At 35.2% G+C, this 23,302-nt stretch overlaps 1 protein-coding gene across 2 annotated transcripts; it reads left to right on the top strand.

The window, feature by feature from the left end:
- LOC139142844 (homogentisate 1,2-dioxygenase-like) lies at window positions 1–22,265 on the top strand. Of its 2 annotated transcripts, none has more exons than XM_070713011.1 (14): window positions 1–65; window positions 3,999–4,076; window positions 4,284–4,478; window positions 5,755–5,811; window positions 6,482–6,608; window positions 6,954–7,033; window positions 7,873–7,972; window positions 8,615–8,736; window positions 9,110–9,214; window positions 9,860–9,986; window positions 10,970–11,022; window positions 16,349–16,489; window positions 16,914–17,042; window positions 18,579–22,265. In XM_070713011.1, exons 1-13 carry the CDS (start codon window positions 51–53, stop codon window positions 17,040–17,042), a joined length of 1,329 nt encoding a protein of 442 aa, XP_070569112.1. In that variant the 5' UTR covers window positions 1–50; the 3' UTR covers window positions 18,579–22,265. The 2 variants fall into 2 exon arrangements, with proteins under 2 accessions (XP_070569112.1, XP_070569111.1); XM_070713010.1 differs by having other exon boundaries at window positions 16,914–17,038.
- Window positions 22,266–23,302: the final 1,037 nt, after the last annotated feature.

Consider the following 23,302-nt stretch of genomic DNA (forward strand, 5'->3'; position numbering starts at 1 on the left):
CTGAGGTCAACACGTGGGGTCGCTTTCAAAACATCGTCATCATTGCGAACATGGCGGACAGCGAGGTGAGTACGCGTCACACGTACAAGCCATTTGTAGGGCACGCGATTTTTGAGCTCAACATTCAACAAAACTATCCCAGCTGCCTCTATCAAAACATTTTTCCACAAGCATACTAAATATTATCTATGTTATTTCGATTCATGCGTCCTGTAACGATCAAAACCCATGGTCCACAGACGGGACCGTGGTCAACTCACGACTTCGACATCAGTTGTGTTGTTGTTTGTAAATTGTGTGTGTTGATCGACATGATCAGAGGTTCAGCTCTGGTAGTGTAACAAACTCTCGCTCAGTGCCCTTCTAACATACGTTACGTTTGTTTCTTCAAAGATACTCAGATACCAAGCTGATAAATTTCGCAATATGGTGATCCTATGCTGTAGGCTCAGCTATACTACTGTTATAGAAATTTTGCCATTTAATACTTCGATGTTTGATACTGATGTGTGTCAATACCCTTCAGGGTTATAAATCTTCTGAATTGGTACATGTCGGCAGAGTGTACGCGTAGGCCATCGCCCGAGCCCAAACTCCTACTTACATTCATCGTCATAGCATGGAGCAGGTAGCTCCTTGATCATAGCTGCAACGCCTTTCCCACCTATGTCTTGCCGGGATAGTTTCGTGTAGGTCAAACTTGAGTTCATCACTTTTAGCTACTATAGACTATAGTCTATAGAAGCTATTGGGATGGGTATCCGTCCGGCGTCCGTCGTCAGTCTGTATGTATGTATGTATGTATGTATGTATGTATGTATGTATGTATGTATGTCCGTTTGTGAGGCGTCCGTCCACTCAAATATCTTGAGAACCGCAGTACTTACTGATTTGATATTTGTTGTGTAGATGAAAAATACGATTTTGAGAAACTATTTTTTTTAATTTTTTGATATTGTTGAAAATAGGCAAATTAATGCCAAAAAGGTGTTTTTGGTAAAAAATCTTCTTCTTCATAACGCTGGTCAGACAGCTTTGTTATTTGGTATACAGGTCCCTAGGGGTAACCCAACTTAGACTTGTTCAAATTGTGATGAAATATGTAAATCTGTATTTTTAAGGAATTTTTTTGTCATTTTTGGTCAAAATTTGACTTACATTGTATGTAATTCTTGTACTGTATAAACCCTATCAATTCACCCAGAAAAAAATAATTAATATGATTTTAAATAATTGAATTAATTAGGAAATCATCAAAGCCAAAATAATTTTAGTGTAGAATTATCAGAAAGTTCAACTTTTTTGACAGTTCATAGTGAAATGCTTACCATCTTGGAGGATTAAAACATGTAAAGGCAACTTTCCTGAATCCCAACTTTGACATATTCTGAACCGTAATTTATTGTGCCCTGTATGTTATCTAAAAGAAATTGCTCAAAATAGTCAATAGAGATAGAGATAGAGATAGAGAAAGTTCTAATTTCCATTTATGGTTGACTTGGTAAGGATAAAATAAAATTACTTTTTGAGGAAAAAAATAGAGTGGTCAATTAAAAGAGTGGTCAAAGTGATAGGGTTTTTATGGTAAAGCTGGGCTGTATAAAGATTCCTCATGTGCTATTTATAGCAATTATGCAATCTGTGTAAACAGTGCAATGAAAGTGTAACATGATTCCTTATAATGCTTTTGATGACCTTGAACTTCTTAAGTTTCAAACCTTTGTCTCTTCAGTGTGCTTTCTCTGAGTATGTACAGTCTCAACTTATTAAACAGAACTCACAATGTTAATCAAAGATATCCACCTTCTTCATCAATACATGTGTCACAAAGGTTATTCTCTACATAACTCAACAGAGCTCTGTCAACTGTTGAGTTGCTTGTTCTTTCAAAACCGCTGGTCAGACAGCTTTAATATTTAGTTTACTTGTCCGTAGGATGACCTTAGTGAGATAATTTCATACAGTAAGGAAATACTTAATTTTGTATCCATGTCTATAGTAGCTTCAGGGACTTTGGCCCTATGTTTTAAAACTGAGACGACCTACTTTCCATCAACTGAATTCATCTCCGAGTCATCCACAGTCAATGAAATGGGGTTTAATAAGATGAATAACTGTAGCATCAACCATACAAATATGTACTAAATTGTTTATTTGATAAAATAATTTTCGTCTGTGACATCATTAAACTTCAGGCTCTAAACTTTGAAGATAGGTACTTGGGAGGTAGGGGGGATTTGTTGAAGTAAACGTTTGGGTATGGTAAATGTTTTTGATTAAAGTTTTCCTTGTCCTTCAGTGGTGAGGAATCAGGCGAAAATGTACACTGTTGTATGCAAGTTCAAGGGTATGGAATAGTTGCAGTAAAACTGTCATGAAACTTTGGATATGTCAGCATTTCTTACCGTTGACAAATGACTGATCCTTTCCTGATAATAATACTAGATTGTGTTTGTTTGTATGAGTTTGGAAACCAAAAATACTCAAGGCAAACTTCATAGTCTTGCGGTACTGGTACAGTTTTTTTGGTACTATAGATTATAGTCTATAGAAGCTATTGGGATGGGTATCCGTCCGGCGTCCGTCGTCAGTCTGTATGTATGTATGTATGTATGTATGTCCGTTTGTGAGGCGTCCGTCCACTCAAATATCTTGAGAACCGCAGTACTTACTGATTTGATATTTGTTGTGTAGATGAAAAATACGATTTTGAGAAACTATTTTTTTTAATTTTTTGATATTGTTGAAAATAGGCAAATTAATGCCAAAAAAGGTGTTTTTGGTAAAAAATCTTCTTCTTCATAACCGCTGGTCAGACAGCTTTGTTATTTGGTATACAGGTCCCTAGGGGTAACCCAACTTAGATTTGTTCAAAATTGTGATGAAATATGCAAATGTGTATTTTTAAGGAATTTTTTTGTCATTTTTTTTGGTCAAAATTTGACTTACATTGTATGTAATTCTTGTACTGTATAAACCCTATCAATTCACCCAGAAAAAAATAATTAATATGATTTTAAATAATTGAATTAATTAGGAAATCATCAAAGCCAAAATAATTTTAGTGTAGAATTATCAGAAAGTTCAACTTTTTTTGACAGTTCATAGTGAAATGCTTACCATCTTGGAGGATTAAAACATGTAAAGGCAACTTTCCTGAATCCCAACTTTGACATATTCTAAACCGTCATTTATTGTGCCCTGTATGTTATCTAAAAGAAATTGCTCAAAATAGTCAATAGAGATAGAGAAAGTTCTAATTTCCATTTATGGTTGACTTGGTAAGGATAAAATAAAATTACGTTTTGAGGAAAAAAATAGAGTGGTCAATTAAAAGAGTGGTCAAAGTGATAGGGTTTTATGGTAAAGCTGGGCTGTAAGATTCCTCATGTGCTATTTATAGCAATTATGCAATCTGTGTAAACAGTACAATGAAAGTTACAGATTCCTTATAATGCTTTTGATGACCTTGAACTTCTTAAGTTTCAAACATTTGTATCTTCAGTGTGCTTTCTCTGAGTATGTACAGTCTCAACTTATTCAACAGAACTCACTTACAATGTTAATAAAAGATATCTACCTTCTTCATCAATACATGTGTCACAAAAGGTTATTCTCTACATAACACAGCAGAGCTCTGTCAACGATTGAGTTGCTTGTTCTTTCAAAATGCTGGTCAGACATTGGTTTACAAGTCCCTAGGATGACCCAAGTGAGATAATTTCATACAGTCAGGAAATACTTAATTCTGTATCCATGTCTATAGTAGCTTCAGGGACATTGGCCCTATGTTTTGTTGTTGTCCAGAGTAGACCTAATGGTACCTCAGTTTACTGGGCTCGATCCAAAATGTTTTCTGGGATGGAGAGAAGAGTGGCATTTATCTGTAGGTCTCAAGACGTAAAATGGTGATAGGTATTCACACAGTGAATGAGTGTATCAAATAAACAGTCCAGTTATAGTTGATTCCATAACAGTTGTTTTTCTGTTACTTTCAGCTTAAATACCTGAGTGGCTTTAACAATGAATTTGCAACTGAAGACCCCAGATGCCCTGGTGCATTGCCCAAAGGACAGGTAAAGCAACATTTTGATATGTGTTTTCAACCGCACAAACACCAGACAAAGATGTTGTTGTGAAAAGTAGCATCTTGACTGTTATTGTAGGATTTTTTCAAACAGCATTTTATAAAAGTATGAGAATTACATTATATCTTCCACAATCATAGCATAGTGTAATAGTAGACCTTTTTGTAATTTTGGTACAATCTTTCCAAATTTCAGAACAATCCTATAAAATGTCCCTATGGCCTGTATGCTGAACAACTGTCTGGCAGTGCATTTACTTGCCCACGGGAGACCAACAAGAGAACTTGGTTGTATCGAATTCGTCCATCGGTCAAGCACACACCATTCAGTAAGTCAGACAATTGGGGCTTAGTTGATGACTGGAAGGCTTGGTATCCAAATCCTAACCAGGTGAGATATCTGTTTATATTCTAATTAGTTCGTGAGCCCAAATTTGGCATTGCAATATCGTAGTTTGTTAGTCCCCATGGACACCGTCGGGGGGACTTATAGGTTGGTCATGTCCATGCGTCCGTGCGTGCGTGCGTCGTCCGTTCACGCAGATATCTCAGAGATGGCTGGAGTGATTTTATTCAAACTTGGTACAAGGATTACTTCATATGTCATACATATGCACATTAATTTGTTCTGTGATACAATCCAATATGGCCGCCAGGCGGCCATTTTGTTACGCTTTTGTTCATGTACAGAGCCATAACTCAGGCACATCTCAACCGATTTTATTCGAAGTTGGTACAAGGACATTGATCTATATCATACATATGCACTTTCATTCATTTTACGATATGATCCAATATGGCCGCATGGCGGCCATTTTGTTTCAATTTTTTCATGTACAGAGCCATAACTCAGGCATATCTCAACCGATTTTATTAAAAGTTTGTACAATTTTATTCAAAGTTGACCTATGTCATGCATATCCACATTGATTTGTTTTGTGATACAATCCAATATGGCCGCATGGTGGCCATTTTGTTACGATTTTTTCATGTACAGGGCCATAACTCAGGCACGTCTCAACTGATTTTATTAAAAGTTTGCACAAGGACATTGACCTATGTCATGCATATGCACATCAATTTGTTTCACGATGTGATCCAATATGGCCGCATGGCGGCCATTTTGTTACAATTTTTTCATGTCCTTAGCCATAACTCAGGCAGGTCTAAACAAATTGTACTGCATCAAACTTTACCGGTGATAATCTGTCAGTGTTAGGATAGGATGCAAAAATGTTTGGCAGCATCCTGTTGATTAAGTACTAATTGATTCATTTTAATGACCTTTTGTAATTAGTATGGCGGCTTACATTGGTTTCATGTTTTCACCACCATGGAACTCATTTTTGACCATTAAGCCCCATCTGAATCGCAATATTTCTAATCACAGACCTAATGATGAAGAGGGCTCTTTCCTCTCAGAGGACTTGTAATTAAATTACAAGTGGGGACTGTGTCATTGTCAATGACTTGTTCAACTGTAAAAAAGTTTGTGAGTTTGTTTGCACATCATGTTCTGTTGTTTGTATATTGAAGTGGAATGTATGGATGCTTGTGCTGTGCTGACAAAATTTGAAGTTGATTCAATTTGCATGTTCTTTGCTGTGAACTATACAGATACATTTTAAATATTTAACTTCAATTGTTGTCGCTATTTTACTGTACAGCTTCGATGGAAACCATTTTCCCTGCCCGAAGATGATGAAAAGGTGGATTTTGTGCAGGTAAGCTAGATTACTGTTACCAATGTACACCATAGATTTCACTTAGGGTAGATCTCTTGTTCATACAAAATACTAGATTTGTATATTTCTTGTCAGCTTTACACAGTCCCCTCACAGTCAAAACAAACATAATAGTTACACTTTTAAGTATGAAGTACTGTTAACAATATGAAAGCACAGTCATATGTAATATCTGTGGTACCATTTGTTATACAAAACATCTATCAGAAACATCCAATTTCAGAAACCATCAGTCTTTGCCAAAATTATCTTACCATTGGTAAAATGAATTATGAAATGTCACACTTTAGTCCTATTCTGATTAATGTTATGGTATGTTCTTGATTTGTCCACTGATGGTCTGTCAGCAGAAGTATGAACAAACAATTTTTACCATCTCGTTTCCAAGTCATTTACAAAGGTCCTTCTAAGCAAACAAGATTGGTTCATGTGGCATCACTGCATGTGGACATTTTCCAAAAATAATTCAGACCCTTTCACAAGTATTCTGTAGTCTGAACAAAACATCTTGAATATCAAATACAACAGAGACATTAGTCACTAAGCCTATTCACCCCAATGTCCAATAAAAAAATCCACAATAACTGTTGGTAACAATGGGTTTGGGCCAAACCATGATACTGAAAGGGTTAAATGTTTCTGATTTCAGGGATTGAATACACTCTGTGGGGCAGGTGATGCTTGCAGTCGTCATGGAGCTGCCATACATATCTACGCTTGCAATACATCCATGGGTGATAAGTGTTTCTACAATTCTGACGGAGATTTTCTGATCGGTAAGTTTCTGAAAAATGATAGACAAATGATTGCATGTATTTCACAAAGGTCTCAGAAAGCATAGATTCTGTACAAGTGATTTTTACTGGCTCGATCTGCTATAACTTCCATACCAAGAAAGTGAAAGTAATTGTAAATTGTGGCTCAATACCAGTTTCTACTGACTTGGCAGATGACAACTGATAGGCCTGTCAGGAACAGGGTGAGCATTTCTGCAGGGCACACAGCACATTCAAATTAAATCCACTAGCATGAAAAGTGTGGTATACATAGAATCATGTTTGAACATCACAACTCTTTGACTTCATGGATAGATTTATGTCAACTTTGATTTCTTTTTGTAGTTCCGCAGCAAGGAAACCTGAAGATATCAACTGAGTTTGGTAAGATGGTTGTGGAACCAATGGAGTTTTGTGTCATTCAGGTGAGTGGTTTAAACAATCATAGATTCATTTCTGTGAAGTAAATAATGCGGTTGATTTGTTAATTCTTAATCATTTCAACAAATTATCAACTTTTGGATCGGCAAATTACAGTTGTATTTGTCACCCATTTTAAGCACTGTTTTTGTTATAAAGGAGAATTTTGTTGGAGATCTCTTTGACATCATATCTTCCAAAATGTGAGCGATGTCAGATCAAAATCACTTCAAATATTAAGTTTTATTTAAAACTCAACATCCTCATATGGACTAACAATGGGCATTGAACAGATCACTCTATCAAATCAAACAGAAGTTGCAGAATATACTTTGATTATTCTTGTTCAATTACCAAAATACAGAATGACTTTAATGTTGCAAGGAATTTTTTCATCTATCTTCCATCCCTTTTTCCTTATGTACCATATGAAACATTTTCTCATAGTTTGATCGAATAGACTCTTGCATCCATAGTTAAAATCCTCATGTATATCTTCAGTAGCAAAACAAGCATTCACAATTTTAAACAGTCTTTTCATGTAAATAAACCATTTTTGGACAAGTTTACAGTAAATGCTTATATGTGACAGTTTTGGAATTAAAAGAATACATAGTTCATGTATTCACTGTTATCACACTCTTTCCAGTTTCACAAACAGCAAATAATATTCTTTACCAACCTGTCTTATTCAACTTTGGTTTCCTAAGTTACTTTTTTGCCATTTTAACTCTTTCACTCACATCTTCTGCCCTACTGGTCTGGCTGTACCACAGAAAACATAGGTATTGTGCAGGATGTTTTGAGAAAAATCGTATGTGTCCATTATTTGTTCCATTTTCAGCAAGGGATGAGATTCACCATTGATGTGAGTGGGCCCTCTAGAGGCTATGTTCTGGAAATCTATGATGGTCATTTTACGTTGCCTAACCTTGGCCCTATTGGTAAGTTGGACTATCCTCAGTGTTAGTCTGGTTCCTTCAGGAATGAAGATGAAATTGATGGTGTGTTTATACTTTGACAACGTAGACTGGATGGCCCATTGCTCACGTGCACTCTCTTCACACTGAGACGGGTGTGCAAAGAGCGCCCTCTAGCTCAAGCAATGGGTCTTCTGTATAGTCTATTGACGAGGGGCTGTTTAAAATCTTTCACTGCAGTGTGATACAGAGAAAGTAATTTAGTTGCTTGAGTTTCCGTTACTGAAACTAGAAAATTCAATGGGATCAGACAGAAAATGGAGATAAAAATATGTTGTAAGTCACATGCAGAAAATATTTTTCTTACTGTTTTTGTGAGGCACTTTTAAATGTTAATTCATGTGTGCCAACAGTCAGTTTTCAACTGAACAGAAGGATGAGTGTCTGTAGACTGTACATGTGCAAGTCAGAGATATCTTAAAACCATCTTGGAATAAAAATATGATAAAAAATATGATATTTATGTAGGATTAATAATACCAGTAAATTGACAAGCTAAGCAATACAGCTGTAGACTTATAAAATTCATCAAAATTGTTTATTGTAAAAAAAATTGAACATTTTAGAGAATTTATAGATGAGCTTCTAACATGATTATTTTCATAGGTGCTAATGGTTTAGCCAACCCAAGAGATTTCCTGACACCAGTTGCCTGGTATGAAGACAGAACTGTGGATGAATACACTGTCATCAGTAAATACCAAGGAAAATTGTTTGCAGCCAAGCAGGTGTGTAAATACATCATAGGACTGATATGAAAAACAGCGTTTTTCACGATAGATATAACAACCTGTCTTGTAATGATGCTATGGTTAACAAATGTTTCGACAAATTTTCATCAACCGAAGCTGGGTTCAGCTATATACATCAATAAATTGGTTTATTGCTGCAGTAACTTTCAGAAAAGCAGTATTTTGTCCAGCAGGATGTACTGTGCAAATTAATTCATTCACCATCGATGGTACAGTTCCATTGTTGGAAATGGTAAAGCTGGATCTACACACAGAGAAGAGGAATGATGGGGTTGCTCTAAATCATCAACTCTTTACAGTGTTGTAATATAGTGTTTGTTTGTTTGTTTGTTTTTGTTTTCCTCTTCAGGGTCATTCCCCATACGATGTTGTCGCATGGCACGGTAACTATGTTCCATACAAGTATCATCTTGATAATTTTATGGTCATCAACGCAACCTTGTTTGACCATGCTGTAAGTAATTTATATTCTCTTTCAGTACATGTTTGTTTTTGACTTTTCAAATTTACATTTTTCAGTTTCTACTAACCTCCTCCCTGCCACTGTTTCCAATGTGTGACAGTTGTTTGATGTTCATCCAATGTTGGTTGCTCCTTACGTAAAATAAATTTTACATTTTTTATGTAAGGAGCTATTTGCTGAACAAAACACAAAGCTTGCCGGAAATAACCATTGTTCTTACATGTATGTGTCATATTTTTCCTGGGAAAAAACAAAGTAAATCCACATGCAAAGAAAAATCCATTGTCCTACGCAATTCAAAATGCTAAAAACATTTCATAATATAGTGTTCATATTATTAGCCAGTATGGGTGTATTGACAAGCTTTTCATTAATTTTAGAACTTATTTTCTGTAAAAAATATTTTCTTTCTAGAAGGATGATCTGTCTTTCATGAGTGTCCTTTCTATACTGTCCACATGTCAATGGCAATTTGCCACTTATTTATAAATTTTTAAACGCCCTGCAGAATTAGTGGCCACCATGACCAGCAGTTTTGTAACTTTGATATTCCATGATTCCGCCATCCAATGAACCAAGACAATTGGCCCTAGTTGATGAATTAACAGTCATCGTATCTATTTCATGACATTTTAGGATCCATCAATTTTCACTGTGCTGACTTGCCAGTCTATGAAACCTGGTGTTGCTATCGCAGACTTTGTCATCTTCCCACCAAGATGGGCCGTGCAAGAACATACATTTAGACCACCCTACTATCACAGTAAGTTAAAGCCACCAAATTTCAGTCATCTGTATTACCTTTATAAAGTATGACAAGTACCTCCACACAGTCCTACAATCTGTATTGTAAAAATTCTGAAACATTCATTCATGCCTCATGGCAGTAAACAAGAGATATTTATAATTAAATCATCTTACCTTTATAGTTATGAATCATATGTTTTTCACCATTACAATCATCATGGGAAATTTTAAAACAAACAATCAGATATTTGTGAAAGATTTCAATCTTCATTTCAAGTACCCATGGTTTGAGTATGTCCTTCCATTTAAAGCAGTTATTTTGCACAAGGTATGAATAAAAGTTATCTAAATATCGTATGTTGAACTGAAATGTGGTATTACGGCTGGATTACACTTTGTGACTGGTTTATTTTTCCTACCCTTTTTATCAACATCTGTATCACAGCAAGTATTGCAAGCTAAATTTTTATGATACATTCAGGCTCTCCCACCCAAACTTTTCTGTGAACATTGATATATTGAATTCTGACCAATCAGCTCACAGGACTTCGTGAGGACATACACTGTTAGCAATTGTATATCTGTTGTAAATGGTTATTCAACTGCAGTGAAGTCACAACTATATTTTGTCCCATCTAAAATTCTAGATTTACTTTTGTAAAATGACCCATGCTTTTTTCATTCATGAGGGGATTGGCCGGCACAAACCATGTATCTAGGCTAATCCCCTGAACGCGGAAAGTTTCCGCGTTACCGAATTAATGGCTTATGACTCCCCAGAGAGTAAATAAACTACCAATCAAGTAGAACAAAAGATCCCAATATTTGTTAATATGACACAACCCATGATATTTGTAGAGCAATCACTGATTGACAGTCCGTTCACACCTCAAGTAAGGTATCTTTTCATATGGAAATTATTTCGAACCTACAGCGTTTGTGCTGGGGAATCTTGGCATGACAGTACACAGCATGTTTGATACAATATATTTCTTACAGGGAACTGTATGAGTGAATTCATGGGTCTTATAAAGGGACGCTATGAAGCCAAGGTAAATAATTTAGTTTCTTTTCTTGTCTCTTCATGGTAATTATCTTGAAAACATATCTTTCTATGGCATGTCTATGGTAGATGGATAAGTATCTGTCTTGTAGCTTTTTAGCTCCGCTGTCAGAGACGCGGAGCTTATCCGATAGGCTGATTGTCCGTCGTCGTCCGTCCGTCCGTCCGTCCGTCCGTCCGTCCGTCAACAATGGTCTTCTTCTCTGAAACCGATAGTCAGATTTCTTTGAAATTTGGTATGGAGGTTCATAGGAGTGACCTCACTCAAGTTTGTTCAAATTGTGGTGAAATTTGCATAATTGTATTTTTGGGGCAATTTTTCCTGTTTTTGGTCAAGAAATCTTCTTCTCTGAAACCGCTTGTCCGATTGCTTTGAAATTTGATATGTAGTTTATTTAGGGTGACCTCAGTTAGATTTGTTCAAATTGTCTTGAAATTTGCATATTTGTATTTTTAAGGCAATTTTTTTTTTATTATTATTATTATATCTTTATTTCGGACTTGAGCGTCCATATAATAGTCAAATAAGGCTATAGTATGAAAATTCAGTTACAAAATTAAATTATGGTTGAAAAGATAGAAAAATTGATTATATCTACATACATAATCCAATGGGTTTCTTTTTAAACAGACATTTAAACATAGAGTAACTTATTCCAGTGCTTTACCATCTCTGAGTTGAAATACAATGATTTACATACATTTCGTACAATTGCATTGCTACTTTTCAAAAGTCTTTGTCTCAGGCTGTTTATCTGATTTCTCAGAAGAGCATCAAAGTTGCTTATTCTGTTAGATACAAACATTAGACTCGCGCTGCTCCGTTTCTCATAACCCAATAACAGTCGTGCTGCATTATTGTAACAACTTTCAATTTTCTCAAGACATTTGCATAATAGCTATTCCATATTGGTCCCCCATACAACTGATAACAATACGCTTTAAATAGAATGCATTTAACATGAAAAGTACACATGTGGAATTTTCTCATTAGCATATTCGCTACTACGTAAAAATATCTCGTCTGCCGCTCAATGTCATCATCATCTCTGAAATGGTCAGTTAACACGAACCCTAGATGTTTTTTTCTTAACAACAAAGGTTAATTTAACCCCGTTCAGATACACACATGGAATGCGCCGAATCCTACTGTGATTCGCAAAAACGCACATACAGTTAGTCTTTTTACTGTTGAAAATGATGTCGTGAATATCACTATAATGAGTACAGAGATCTATTAACTTTTGTGTACCTTTGACAGAAGGACTAATCAAGCAGATATCATCCGCGTACATTAAGTGATTAACAAAAATGCCACCAATATTACAGCCAGTATTCAAGTTTGATAAGAGAACACTCAAATTATCAATATAGATATTAAAGAGCTTTGGTGATAAAATACCACCTTGCTTTACACCGTTAGTGACAGTAAAACCCTCAGATAAACATGTACCCCAACGAATAATAATAATTTGAGTTCGATACCATTTGACAAGAAATCTGACAAGGTAAATGGGAATTTTACGTTGAATTAATTTCTTGAAAAGCGTCCAATGGTTCACTCTGTCAAAAGCCTTAGAGGCATCCTAAATGTAATAAATACATTACTACCATGTTGTCTATAATAATTGATAATTTCCTTCAAAATAAAGACGCACATATCAGTGGAATGTCCTGACTTAAAACCAAATTGGTTATCAGTCGTTCCCAGATAAGAATCAATGTGACGCAATAAAACAAGTTCAATTATTTTAGAAGCAATAGTGGAAAGTGCAACAGGACGATAATTGTTTTTATCTGTAATATCACTATTTTTGTCTTTGATAATTGGAACAAGGATAGTGTTAGAAAGTCGTCTAGGGCAAACTACATGGACAAGCATAGCTGTTAAGCACATACTTAGCAAAACAGAAACTTTCTGACTGGCAAATATAAAGTGCTCAGCGGCAAGATAATCTGAACCAACGTTTTTCCAGTCTGTAGCTTACTAATTGCATCACTTATGTCACCTGGTAATACAGTGAAATTGTCTTGCAGTGAACAACTGTTCATAGCATCTAAAACAAATTCCTGATCCCTATTATTGTTTACAGAATTATAAATATCATGATAATGGTTACGCCACATCTCAACAATATTTGCATCACCTGTACATCCATTAACATTATTTGGCCTACTCAATTTTTTAGTATTGTTACAGACTTCCAAAATTTGTCATAATTGCTAGAAGACAGATTTTTCGCCATAGCATCGGCTTTCATCTGTTCCTCATTACGGCGACACAGACGCAGAGCATACTTAAACTGCGCATGCGTGCGGCGTTTAAGGTCATACAATGGACCTGTCCTGGGTTTACCAGAATCACGCCAGAGCTTAAACGAATCACGTGCAATAGAATGAATCTGTCTCACATTGTCATTCCACCCTGGAATATTAGAATTCGTACTTTTGGTGGGTGGTGTAATTTTAGTGCCAGCAACATATAAACTATCAATAATATTGTCATAAAACTTCAAGATACAATCAACATGATTGGAATTATTACAATGAATATCTTTACAACATAGTGCTTCCGTTGGAATATCAACTTCAGAAAGAAGCCTATCTGAATTCACATAATACTCATTGCGTTGATTAGTACTAACCTTGGACCAGTTTAAGCGTACCTCTGTATCATTCTTAACCGAGTCATTACTTTCACATGAAGGTATGGTACCAATGTCACACTTAATACTAAGTGGAAAATGGTCAGAAACGATTACATCATACAAAATTTCTACAGACTCAATACATTGATGAGCTGTGTATGAAGAAATACAATGATCTAGCCAGGATGTTGTGCCATGCACGTCACTAACATATGTGAAAGAATTTTCTGGCAGTAAGACATTATCTGACACAAAATAGTTGTATTCGTTACAAAAGCTCAGCAGTGATTTACCAAAGAGGGAGTTGTGATCTGAATTCCAGTCTCCAATTATCATTGTACTGTAACAGTTGCTAGACTGAGCAATAGAATGAACCTTTGCTAAATATTCAGTGAAATCATCATGATTTTCCCTATTACAAGTAGGCATGTAAACACAGAGTATTAACATTTTACAATTGTCATTGGCTACCTCAATTCCAATGATTCTATTATCATTGAACGAACGTACTGTTATCATGTGACCAATAGATTTACGCCATAAAATGGCAACCCCTCCAAACGGACGACCGATCAAAATATTTTCACCTGTATCAACAGGGGACTCCCCATAGTAGTCAAACTCTTTATGAATACGAGATAAAAACGAAATGTCATCTTTAGTCAGCCAATGCTCTTGTAATAAACAAATGTCATGAGTATCGCACACTTCTCTAACAGTTTCAAGTGAATTCTTGATAGAGCGACAGTGAATTCTTGATAGAGCGACAGTTATAACAAAACGATCCGAATATTCTCCATCTAGGATTTACGAGGTTGGTAAAATTTCCGAATAAGGACACCTTCCGGCCATACATCGGGGGGTACTTTTGTCGTTTTGGTAAAAAAAATCTTTAAAAATCTTCTTCTTCAAAACTACCAGTCAGATAACTTTGATATTTGGTACATAGGTGCCTAGGGATGATCTATTTCAGATTTGTTCAAATTGTGCAGAAATATGCAAATTTGCATTTTAAGGCAATTTTTGCTATTTTGCTTGAAAAATGTGTTTCTCAAAAAGTACTTGTCTGATAGCTTTGAAATTTGGTATACAGGTTTCTATAGATGAACTAAGTAATATATATTGAATTTTGTGATGAAATCTGTAAATCTGTATTTTTGGGGCAATTTTTGCTATTTTTGGTCAAAAAATGTGTATTTCCAAAATTACTCATCTGATAGCTTTGAAATTTGGTATACAGGTTCCTATAGATGAACTAAATGACATTTATTGAAATTATGATGAAATCTGCAATTTTGAATTTTTGGGGCAATTTTTGCCATTTTTGGTCAAAAAATGTGTATTTCCAAAACTACTCATCTGATAGCTTTGAAATTTGGTATACAGGTTCCTATAGATGAATTAAATGATATTTATTGAAATTATGATGAAATCTACAATTTTGTATATTTGGGGCAATTTTTGCCATTTTTGGTCAAAAAATGTGTATTTCCAAAACTACTCATCTGATAGCTTTGAAATTTGGTATACAGGTTCCTACAGATGATCTTAATGATATTTATGGACATAGTGATGAAATCTACGATTTTGCATATTTTTGGCAATTTTTTCCATTTTTGGTCAAAAAATGTATTTCTTAAATTGTACTGGTCTGATAGCTTTGAAATTCGATATGCAGGTTCCTACAGATGAACTTAATGTAAATGTGATATATTGAAATTATGGTGAAATCTGCAATTTAGTATTTTGGGAGCAATTTTTGCCATTTTTGGTCAAATAATTTGTTTCTCAAAAACTGCAAGTTGATAGCTTTGATATTTGGTATACAAATTTCAAGGGATTATTTTAATATATGATATATTGAAATTATGGTGAAATCTGCAATTTAGTATTTTGGGAGCAATTTTTGCCATTTTTGGTCAAATAATTTGTTTCTCAAAAACTGCAAGTTGATAGCTTTGATATTTGGTATACAAATTCCAAGGGATTATTTTAATATATGATATATTGATATTATGGTGAAATCTGCAATTTTCATGGGGGGGGGGCAATTTTTGCCATTTTTGGTCAGAAAATTTCATTCTTTTAAAAAACTCTTTGTCAGATAGCTTTGGTTGACGTGTTCTCAGGGATGATACAATGTGATATATTCAAATTTTGATGAAATCTTCAATTGTGTATTTTTGCAGCTATTTTAGCCACTTTTTTCTGGCCACTTGCATTGAGCTATCAAAGATTTCCACCTTCTTCATCAACATGTGTCAAAAATAGTTATTCTCTACATAAACACAGCGGAGCTATATCGGCCGCTAGGTCGCTTGTTTGGCGTGTTTTGCAGTTTAGTTATTGAGTTTTATTTATAACACATGTAAAACAATATGGCCATAAAATGTGTGTAAACAGATGTCAGACAGAGTCATGCTACAAGTAATGTAATGGAATCATCTAAAATGTGATAGAACACATTGAGAAAGCGACGTCTGGTTTTCCAATTGGTGTTTCTGGCCTTTGAGTCTGACAAAGTACTTATTGTCCCAGTGATAAGACAGTTTGGCTGTCAAGTTTTTCACATGATATTCTGCATGGGAAAGAGACAGTTAAGGTCTGAAAGTTACTCAAGCTGTTGATTGCTTTCAGTAACTCAAGATATCAATGGTTTATTACCAGGAGGGAGGCTTCCAGGCTGGAGGGGGCAGTTTACACAGCATGATGACGCCGCATGGACCTGACAAGGAATGCTTTGAGAAGTGCTCTGATGAGAACAGTGACTTCAACACCAAACCACAGAAAATTGCCACAGGAAGCATGGTAAGTCCATATTGCGTCAAAGTTTAAAGGGCCAGTATAACTCTTGATGATTCTTTCACTCTTTTTAACCATGGATATTGACTGAGTTTTGATTGCTGCTTTAAACCCTATGTGTACATCACTAGACATGGTGACTTACCAGCTTTACCTGATCATTGCATGATTGTACCGCAATAGTGAACCAAAAAGGTTTATGATTGTCGCCAGATGTTACAGGCAGTGTGTACTGGCAAGCTTTGGGTATCCAACAGCTTTATGTTTTCAGACAGGGGTGAATACAATCCTCATGAAATTGTGAATCGAAATATCGCATTCATTTCTTTTGAACTTATTCTCACCCACTACAAAACCACAATGAAGGCGATACAACAGAGTGACAAACGAGCAACAGTGTTGATTTGTATCATTCTATTGTCCATTACAGGCTTTTATGTTTGAAAGTTCACTGAGCTTCGCACTGACACAGTGGGGCGATAAGACATGCTGTAGCATTGATGAAGACTATTACAAATGCTGGCAGACATTGCAGAGTCACTTTACCGGACCAAAGTAGGTAAATTTACACCCTTACACTCATCTTTCACCAATCACGGCTCATCTTGTCAAGTCTTAACCAATCACAACTCACTGATATTATGTAACAGAAGATCACCTGGATTCACTGTAAGACTTTCACTCTTTTGTTTTTTGAACCTCTTCCATCTGTTGTAAGTGTACAGTATGTGAACTATGTGCCATAATGGTCCAACACCGTGTTGCATAGTTTGATAATGCTTTCGTGTATTTAAATTTGCTTGTCTTTACTCGTCCACCTATATGACACAATCATTCAGTTCGACGTGTCTCTGTTTCTCCATATTCACATTGCTACATCGCCATCCACAGTCTACATTGCCTTCCGAATTGCCTTTTCACATGTATCAGTAACATTGCCATATTCCTTTTCACTCCAAAATCACTACTGCGTACCAGTGTTCTGCTGTCTCACAGTACACAGCTCCAACCATCTCATTATGTGCAACAAAATTCTCATGCATCTTAAGATCATGCCTATTACATCAATAACATTGCAGTAGTCTTCTAGCATTTTTGCTTAACCTTTGAGTGCCTCAAATTTTTCCCACCGTACAACATTTTACCAGTTTTTGCAAATTTTTCTGTACTTTTCTTGATAATTTTGGACCAAATAGACACCATATTTTATTTGCTACAGTTTGTTATCAAAATTTTGGCAAAAATCTGGAAAAAATTTACTAGAATATATTTCATAAAGGTGACAAAAATTGACTTTTGCTCTCGAAGAGTTTATAAAGTTTTCAAGATTGCTACTAAAGAGATTCTTCTTATTTTGTTCTTTGCTATTTTCATACTGAGATGGCCTTTTAAGTGAAAAATTGCATTTGAGTGAAAATTCTGTAAATCACAGGGAAGTAAGGAATCTCTTTGATTGAAAAATCCAGACTAAATTTCCTTTATTTACTTGATTTAACCCTTTGAGCGCCAAAGATTATTTTTGTCCTCTTTATAAAATAAACTGCACCCAATTTTTTTTCAGATTTTGCCAAAATTTTGAGGAAAATCTGTAGCCAATGAAATGTGATGTCCATTTGGTCCAAAATTATAAAAAAGTACAGAAAAATTCATAAAAATTGGTAAAATGTTGCACTAAAATTTTGGTGGGAAAAATTACAGTGTTCAAAGGGTTAAAGTTATGATGTTTGCTATGAAAGGCCTCTGCTGTAATTTCCAGATTCTTATTTAAAGTAGGAATTACTTGTTCCTTTGATGTACCGTATCAGATCTGAAAAACCCTCAACGACAGGAAATTTCTTAATCACTTGTGGGAATTAAAATACTCTGAATTGGGTACAAAAATTATACCTGTAAAAATTTACTTCTGTAGGTGTTGCAGCAATTTCCAAAATATGAGTACATAATTTCATATTTGCTCATTTGATTGTGGTGAAGCAAACCTCAGAAGTATACCACTGTAATTCAAACTTTGTAATACATGTACAGTTTTTTATAATTTACAATGTTCACATAAATTCAAAAACTTAAAATTTGATGGATATTTTTTCTATTGCAGAGATAGTATAGCAGAACAGAAGCAGGAAGCACAACCAGAAACCAAGCCAGCAACAGCAAGTTATTCATTTTAACCATCATCTTTGGGACTATGTTTAGGAGTAAACAGAAATTAGAAATTTTCGATTTTTTTCTGCTTTGTAAATTGTAGAGTGAGAAAAGCCAACAAATGTGACTGATTGGAAAACATAAGACCAGGGCAAACCAAACTTTGATGAAATCTTGTTTCACTGTTATTTTGTGACTTCCATACAAGGCATTATTTTCCTTTGGTGTGAAAAATCAAGTAATACTGGTTGTAATAACTTGTTTACTCGAATGATATACATAATAAGATTTTGATGTCAGCCAACAGTACCTTCTAGTGAGTGCCCTTGTGGTACACCTGTACCTGCCTGTATACAGTGAAAATCCTATATTTTGATGCATGGAGAATTGTGTGAATATTGTATATGATTAATGAGTTGGTATTAACGTTTTCCAAACATATTCAACAGAGAATTTCAAAATGGTAATATGCAATGTATATGTAATTGAAAGTTTCAATACTGGTTGGCAATATGTGATCAGCATGTATCACTAGTAGGCTGTGTAAGATGCCAACATGCAATAAATACATTATATATTTGACATGTAATTTAGATCCTAGATGCCAGTATTTTATTGAACTGGATCAAAGTATATTGTTTAAACACAGCAAGGTAGTACAATGAACTTGAAAAGTTCACAGCTCCTGTAGGAATTCCTTTGAAGTTTCATCAGTGTCGTCTCTTAAAGGTCAATGACCTGACCATAGAAAACTGTCCATCGTATCACCCTGTGGAAATTCTTGATTTCACAGGAAAAGTGATGTCACACTTTGAACAGAGTTGATAAAACATGAAAACTATACAGAAGAATATTGTGATGTGTGTTATAGCTGCCATGAAAATCTCCCATTGCCAAATGACATTATCTGATTGTCAAATGGTGTCGTTTCGTTATCATTTTATGCAGTGTTGTCATCCCGATGAGGTCATGTTCTTGCCCAATGATGTCATCAAATATATGTCATTTGATCATGATATGACATCATACAGTTACCAAACTATGTCATTGGACAGATAAATGATATGTGCTACACTGTCACCAATGTCCCAAGATTACCTATATGATTGATAAAAAAGTTCACAAAGTTTTGGTGATCATATGATAACTGTAATCAAGTACATTTCCTTTTTGAATGAAACTGAGGTACTGTATTTTTAGTAATTTACTCTTCACATACAGTCTATTATAGTTCAACTTATGTTGTTTACCCAGCAAAGAAATCAAACTAAGTGTGTAGTGAGACAAAATTACTAGCATATTAATTGTGAATGAAACTGACGAGCAGTTTTGTGGGCATTTTGATGAAGAACCAAAGATAATTGAGAGATTGCATTTTTCAGTCAGATTCGAATCATGGTACTTTTCTTTTGATTAGTGTCAATTTTCTTTTAGCCTAAAGTAAGTAAATTTTTCATTTTTTGTCCACTGAAAATTGCAAATGTTAGGCAGGTAAGTGGTTCAAAAACACAAAAAAAAGATAAATACAAAAAGAGTCTGCCTTTGTTCCAGATACACCAAATACAACATTCTTGTAATTCCATATGCTTCCAGAAGGTACCTTTTAATGCAAGGTACATGGTTCGTTGGTCATATCATGTGATATGACTGCCATAAAGAGTGTTTTGTATCAATGTTTAAGTCGTGGCTTTGTTTTGTGACAGAATATTTCCGCTGATCAAAAAATTCTAAATGAAGAGTATTTTGTTTTTTAGAAAAAACCTTTCTTATACATGGACACAAAACAAAAAATTTACTTTTGCCAAATTTACTCTTCTCAGCAAATGAAGGAATGTGCAGCTGATGTTCTTTGTAATCAAGATTTTCATTTTGCTCTGCATTGAAATAATATGCGTGAAAAAACAAATATTATTATGTATAATCATTGTGACTGATAGAGACTTGCAGTTTTTGTGTGCATTTGGATTAGAAAACTGGAGTGATCAAAAGATTACAGTTTGAGGAAATTTAAGTCTCCCAATATTTTAGGCACCACAGGTATCAGGGCTTAGAATTTTTCAATTTGTAATCTGTTTTGATGAGACTCAGATTTATTCTTAAGTATTATGACAGCATTATCTTTGTACGTTTCCATTGTTTATGGAAAGGCACAAGCTATCCTTCTGGTATTTTTAGATTTAGAAAACAGATATATTTGTTTTATGGTCATATTAAAAGTTTTAGTGAAGATAAGACATCAAGAGCTATTGATATGAAGTTAGATTATTGTTCAACATGATGAAAATTTTCAGTGATACAGTGCTAAAGTACAGTTAAACCCACCAAACCAAAGCATACCTACCCTTTTACCACTATGGAATTGCCCAACCCCATTGTTGTAAATGATGAGTTTGGACCTAATGACAAGAAATAAGGGGTAAACAAGTTAAGGTATTTGCTGTGAAGTTCAACTATAAGTTACAACATTTATGAGACCTTGTGGAGAGATTCCATTCTTTTCACACTTCCTTAGGTTTGACTGTATTTTATTTGCTACTGTCATGAAACTAAACCGCTGGATTACTTCCTGAGAAAAACGCACAGGATCTTGCTAGAATTTCCGGGCATTCGAGGCATACAGTACTTCATTGCTACCGGAACTTGCCGACATTCAAGGTAGTCACGGTGTTAACTAGCGACATATTGAGCAAAATGTTTTCAGTGTATACAATAGTTTGTTTTGATTTGCTGCTCTGTATATCTTTTCAATAGTTCTGAGAGACAACAGCTTCGGGGACTAACGGAAATCATTTCCAAAGCATGCCTAGCAAGAAAGGTATGAAATTAACACATGTGGTTGCAGTGACTGTTTCCAAGTTTGAGAAAACCTTTGCACTTTAATTGTCCGTGAACTTCAGGTCCACTGCTACTTTGAATTTCTCTGTCGATAACGTCGATATTTCATAGCAGCGTTGGTCTTTATATTCAAGAATTCATGGTTCCTTAGCAGGGCTTTTTCCAATACTTGACCTGCATAAACCTCTAGCTGTGATGTAGATTTTGCTTCAAATTTGATACAAAGATCTCACATTCAGTCTTTGGTATGTCAATCTTAAAATGCATAAGCAGACAGATCCTTTATAGAACTGTGCTTCATTTGCATAATATCTAATCCTGCATGCAGTCATATGTGATAATTTCTTCCTTGTATCGTAACATACCACTTACAGATGTTAAATTATCACCTGTGTGCTGCCTGTGATCAACAGAATGTTAAAGTAGTCGTGTTTCTCTTTTCATGATTTCTCCATCTTTTATCCCAATGTGATGTGATTGATTTATTTCAGAATAGTAATATGGAATTCAGCAATGGAAGAATATAAAGTCCCTTTCAGTCAATTTGTCCACCTCACTTTTCCATATATCTGTGTATTCTCAGTATAGCTGTCTTTCTGTTTACATGTAGATGTCAGAGCTACTTTTTAGAGGTCATATAATGGCAATCACTTCCAAGGCTGTGTTATGATTGATCTAATAGAAACTGTGTCATTGACAATGACTTTAGGATATTTAGTTTTAAGGAGTGTATTTTAAACTTCCTGTTTTTCAGAGGCTGGTAGAATAGATCTCATTAAATCCTAACAGGGTTGGTTTATACCAATATGGTGACTCAGTCTTTGTTGATATTGTGTCGTGTGTACATTGTTTGCAATGTATAGAGTTCACGGTCTGCATTCAATCAATGCTTCCACTTTCAAAGAGATGAAAGTCACAGTTTTTGGTGTCTTTCTGTGACTTGATATTATCTGAAACAATCATTAAGGTACTTCGCACCTTAAAAATAAAAGATCTAATCTTTTGCTCAAAGTTTCCTCCAGCAAACTTTCAACATTCTTTTTGAAAATCAAGAATAAAAATCGGGTGGTCACTGTTCAAATTTTCATACCACATAGAACAAATTAACCAGTGCTAGTATTTACTGATATTTGAAATTCAAAATGGCTGACATCCCTGTGGTGTTGCCAGGGGAAAAAATATAATTCCCAATTTTCTCAAAATTATAAAGTCAGTGAAAACTTTACTTACTCCAAGACCATAAAAATTAGGCCCCACAAGTGGTAGACAGAATTGTAAAACTTTGAGAGTCGGAATATCTGTCTCCAGGCACGTTCTGCCTTGGCTCCATGATGTTGATCATAGGTGTTGCGAGTGTTGCCCCATAGTAAACACTTAGGTTTGGTTGTAGTCTGTATAGATGCCCACTATTCAGAAACTCCCCTCTACTTTTGAAGTATACTCCAGCACTAGAAACTATAAACAATTTCATCATTTTCTCGACCTATTCTCCCAAGCAGTAGGCAGGGACCATAGTTATATCTGTGGACCGTTCTCTTAGAAACTTTATAGTTGTCTGTGATTTCATCACTATTATACAAATTCATGGATTTCTTCTCTCGAGTGTCAAATCCAAATTAATTTTGTTATTTTCTAATGCCAAAAAAGATATTGAACCCTATAAAATCTCACAACCCCTCCGCTAACAATGTGAGTCATTTGGCTTCCCTGTACATAAAACAAAGAAAGTTTGTGAAGCCATATTGCCCCACTTGAAGTAAAAGATGTGCACGCACACCCAATGTATCGTAGCTTCAGAACAAAAAAGTGTGCATAAATCATGGAGTTAACTACATCCATCGT

This window comes from Ptychodera flava, chromosome 10 (genome assembly GCF_041260155.1).
Source record: "Ptychodera flava strain L36383 chromosome 10, AS_Pfla_20210202, whole genome shotgun sequence".
NCBI classification, from domain to species: Eukaryota; Metazoa; Hemichordata; class Enteropneusta; family Ptychoderidae; genus Ptychodera; species Ptychodera flava.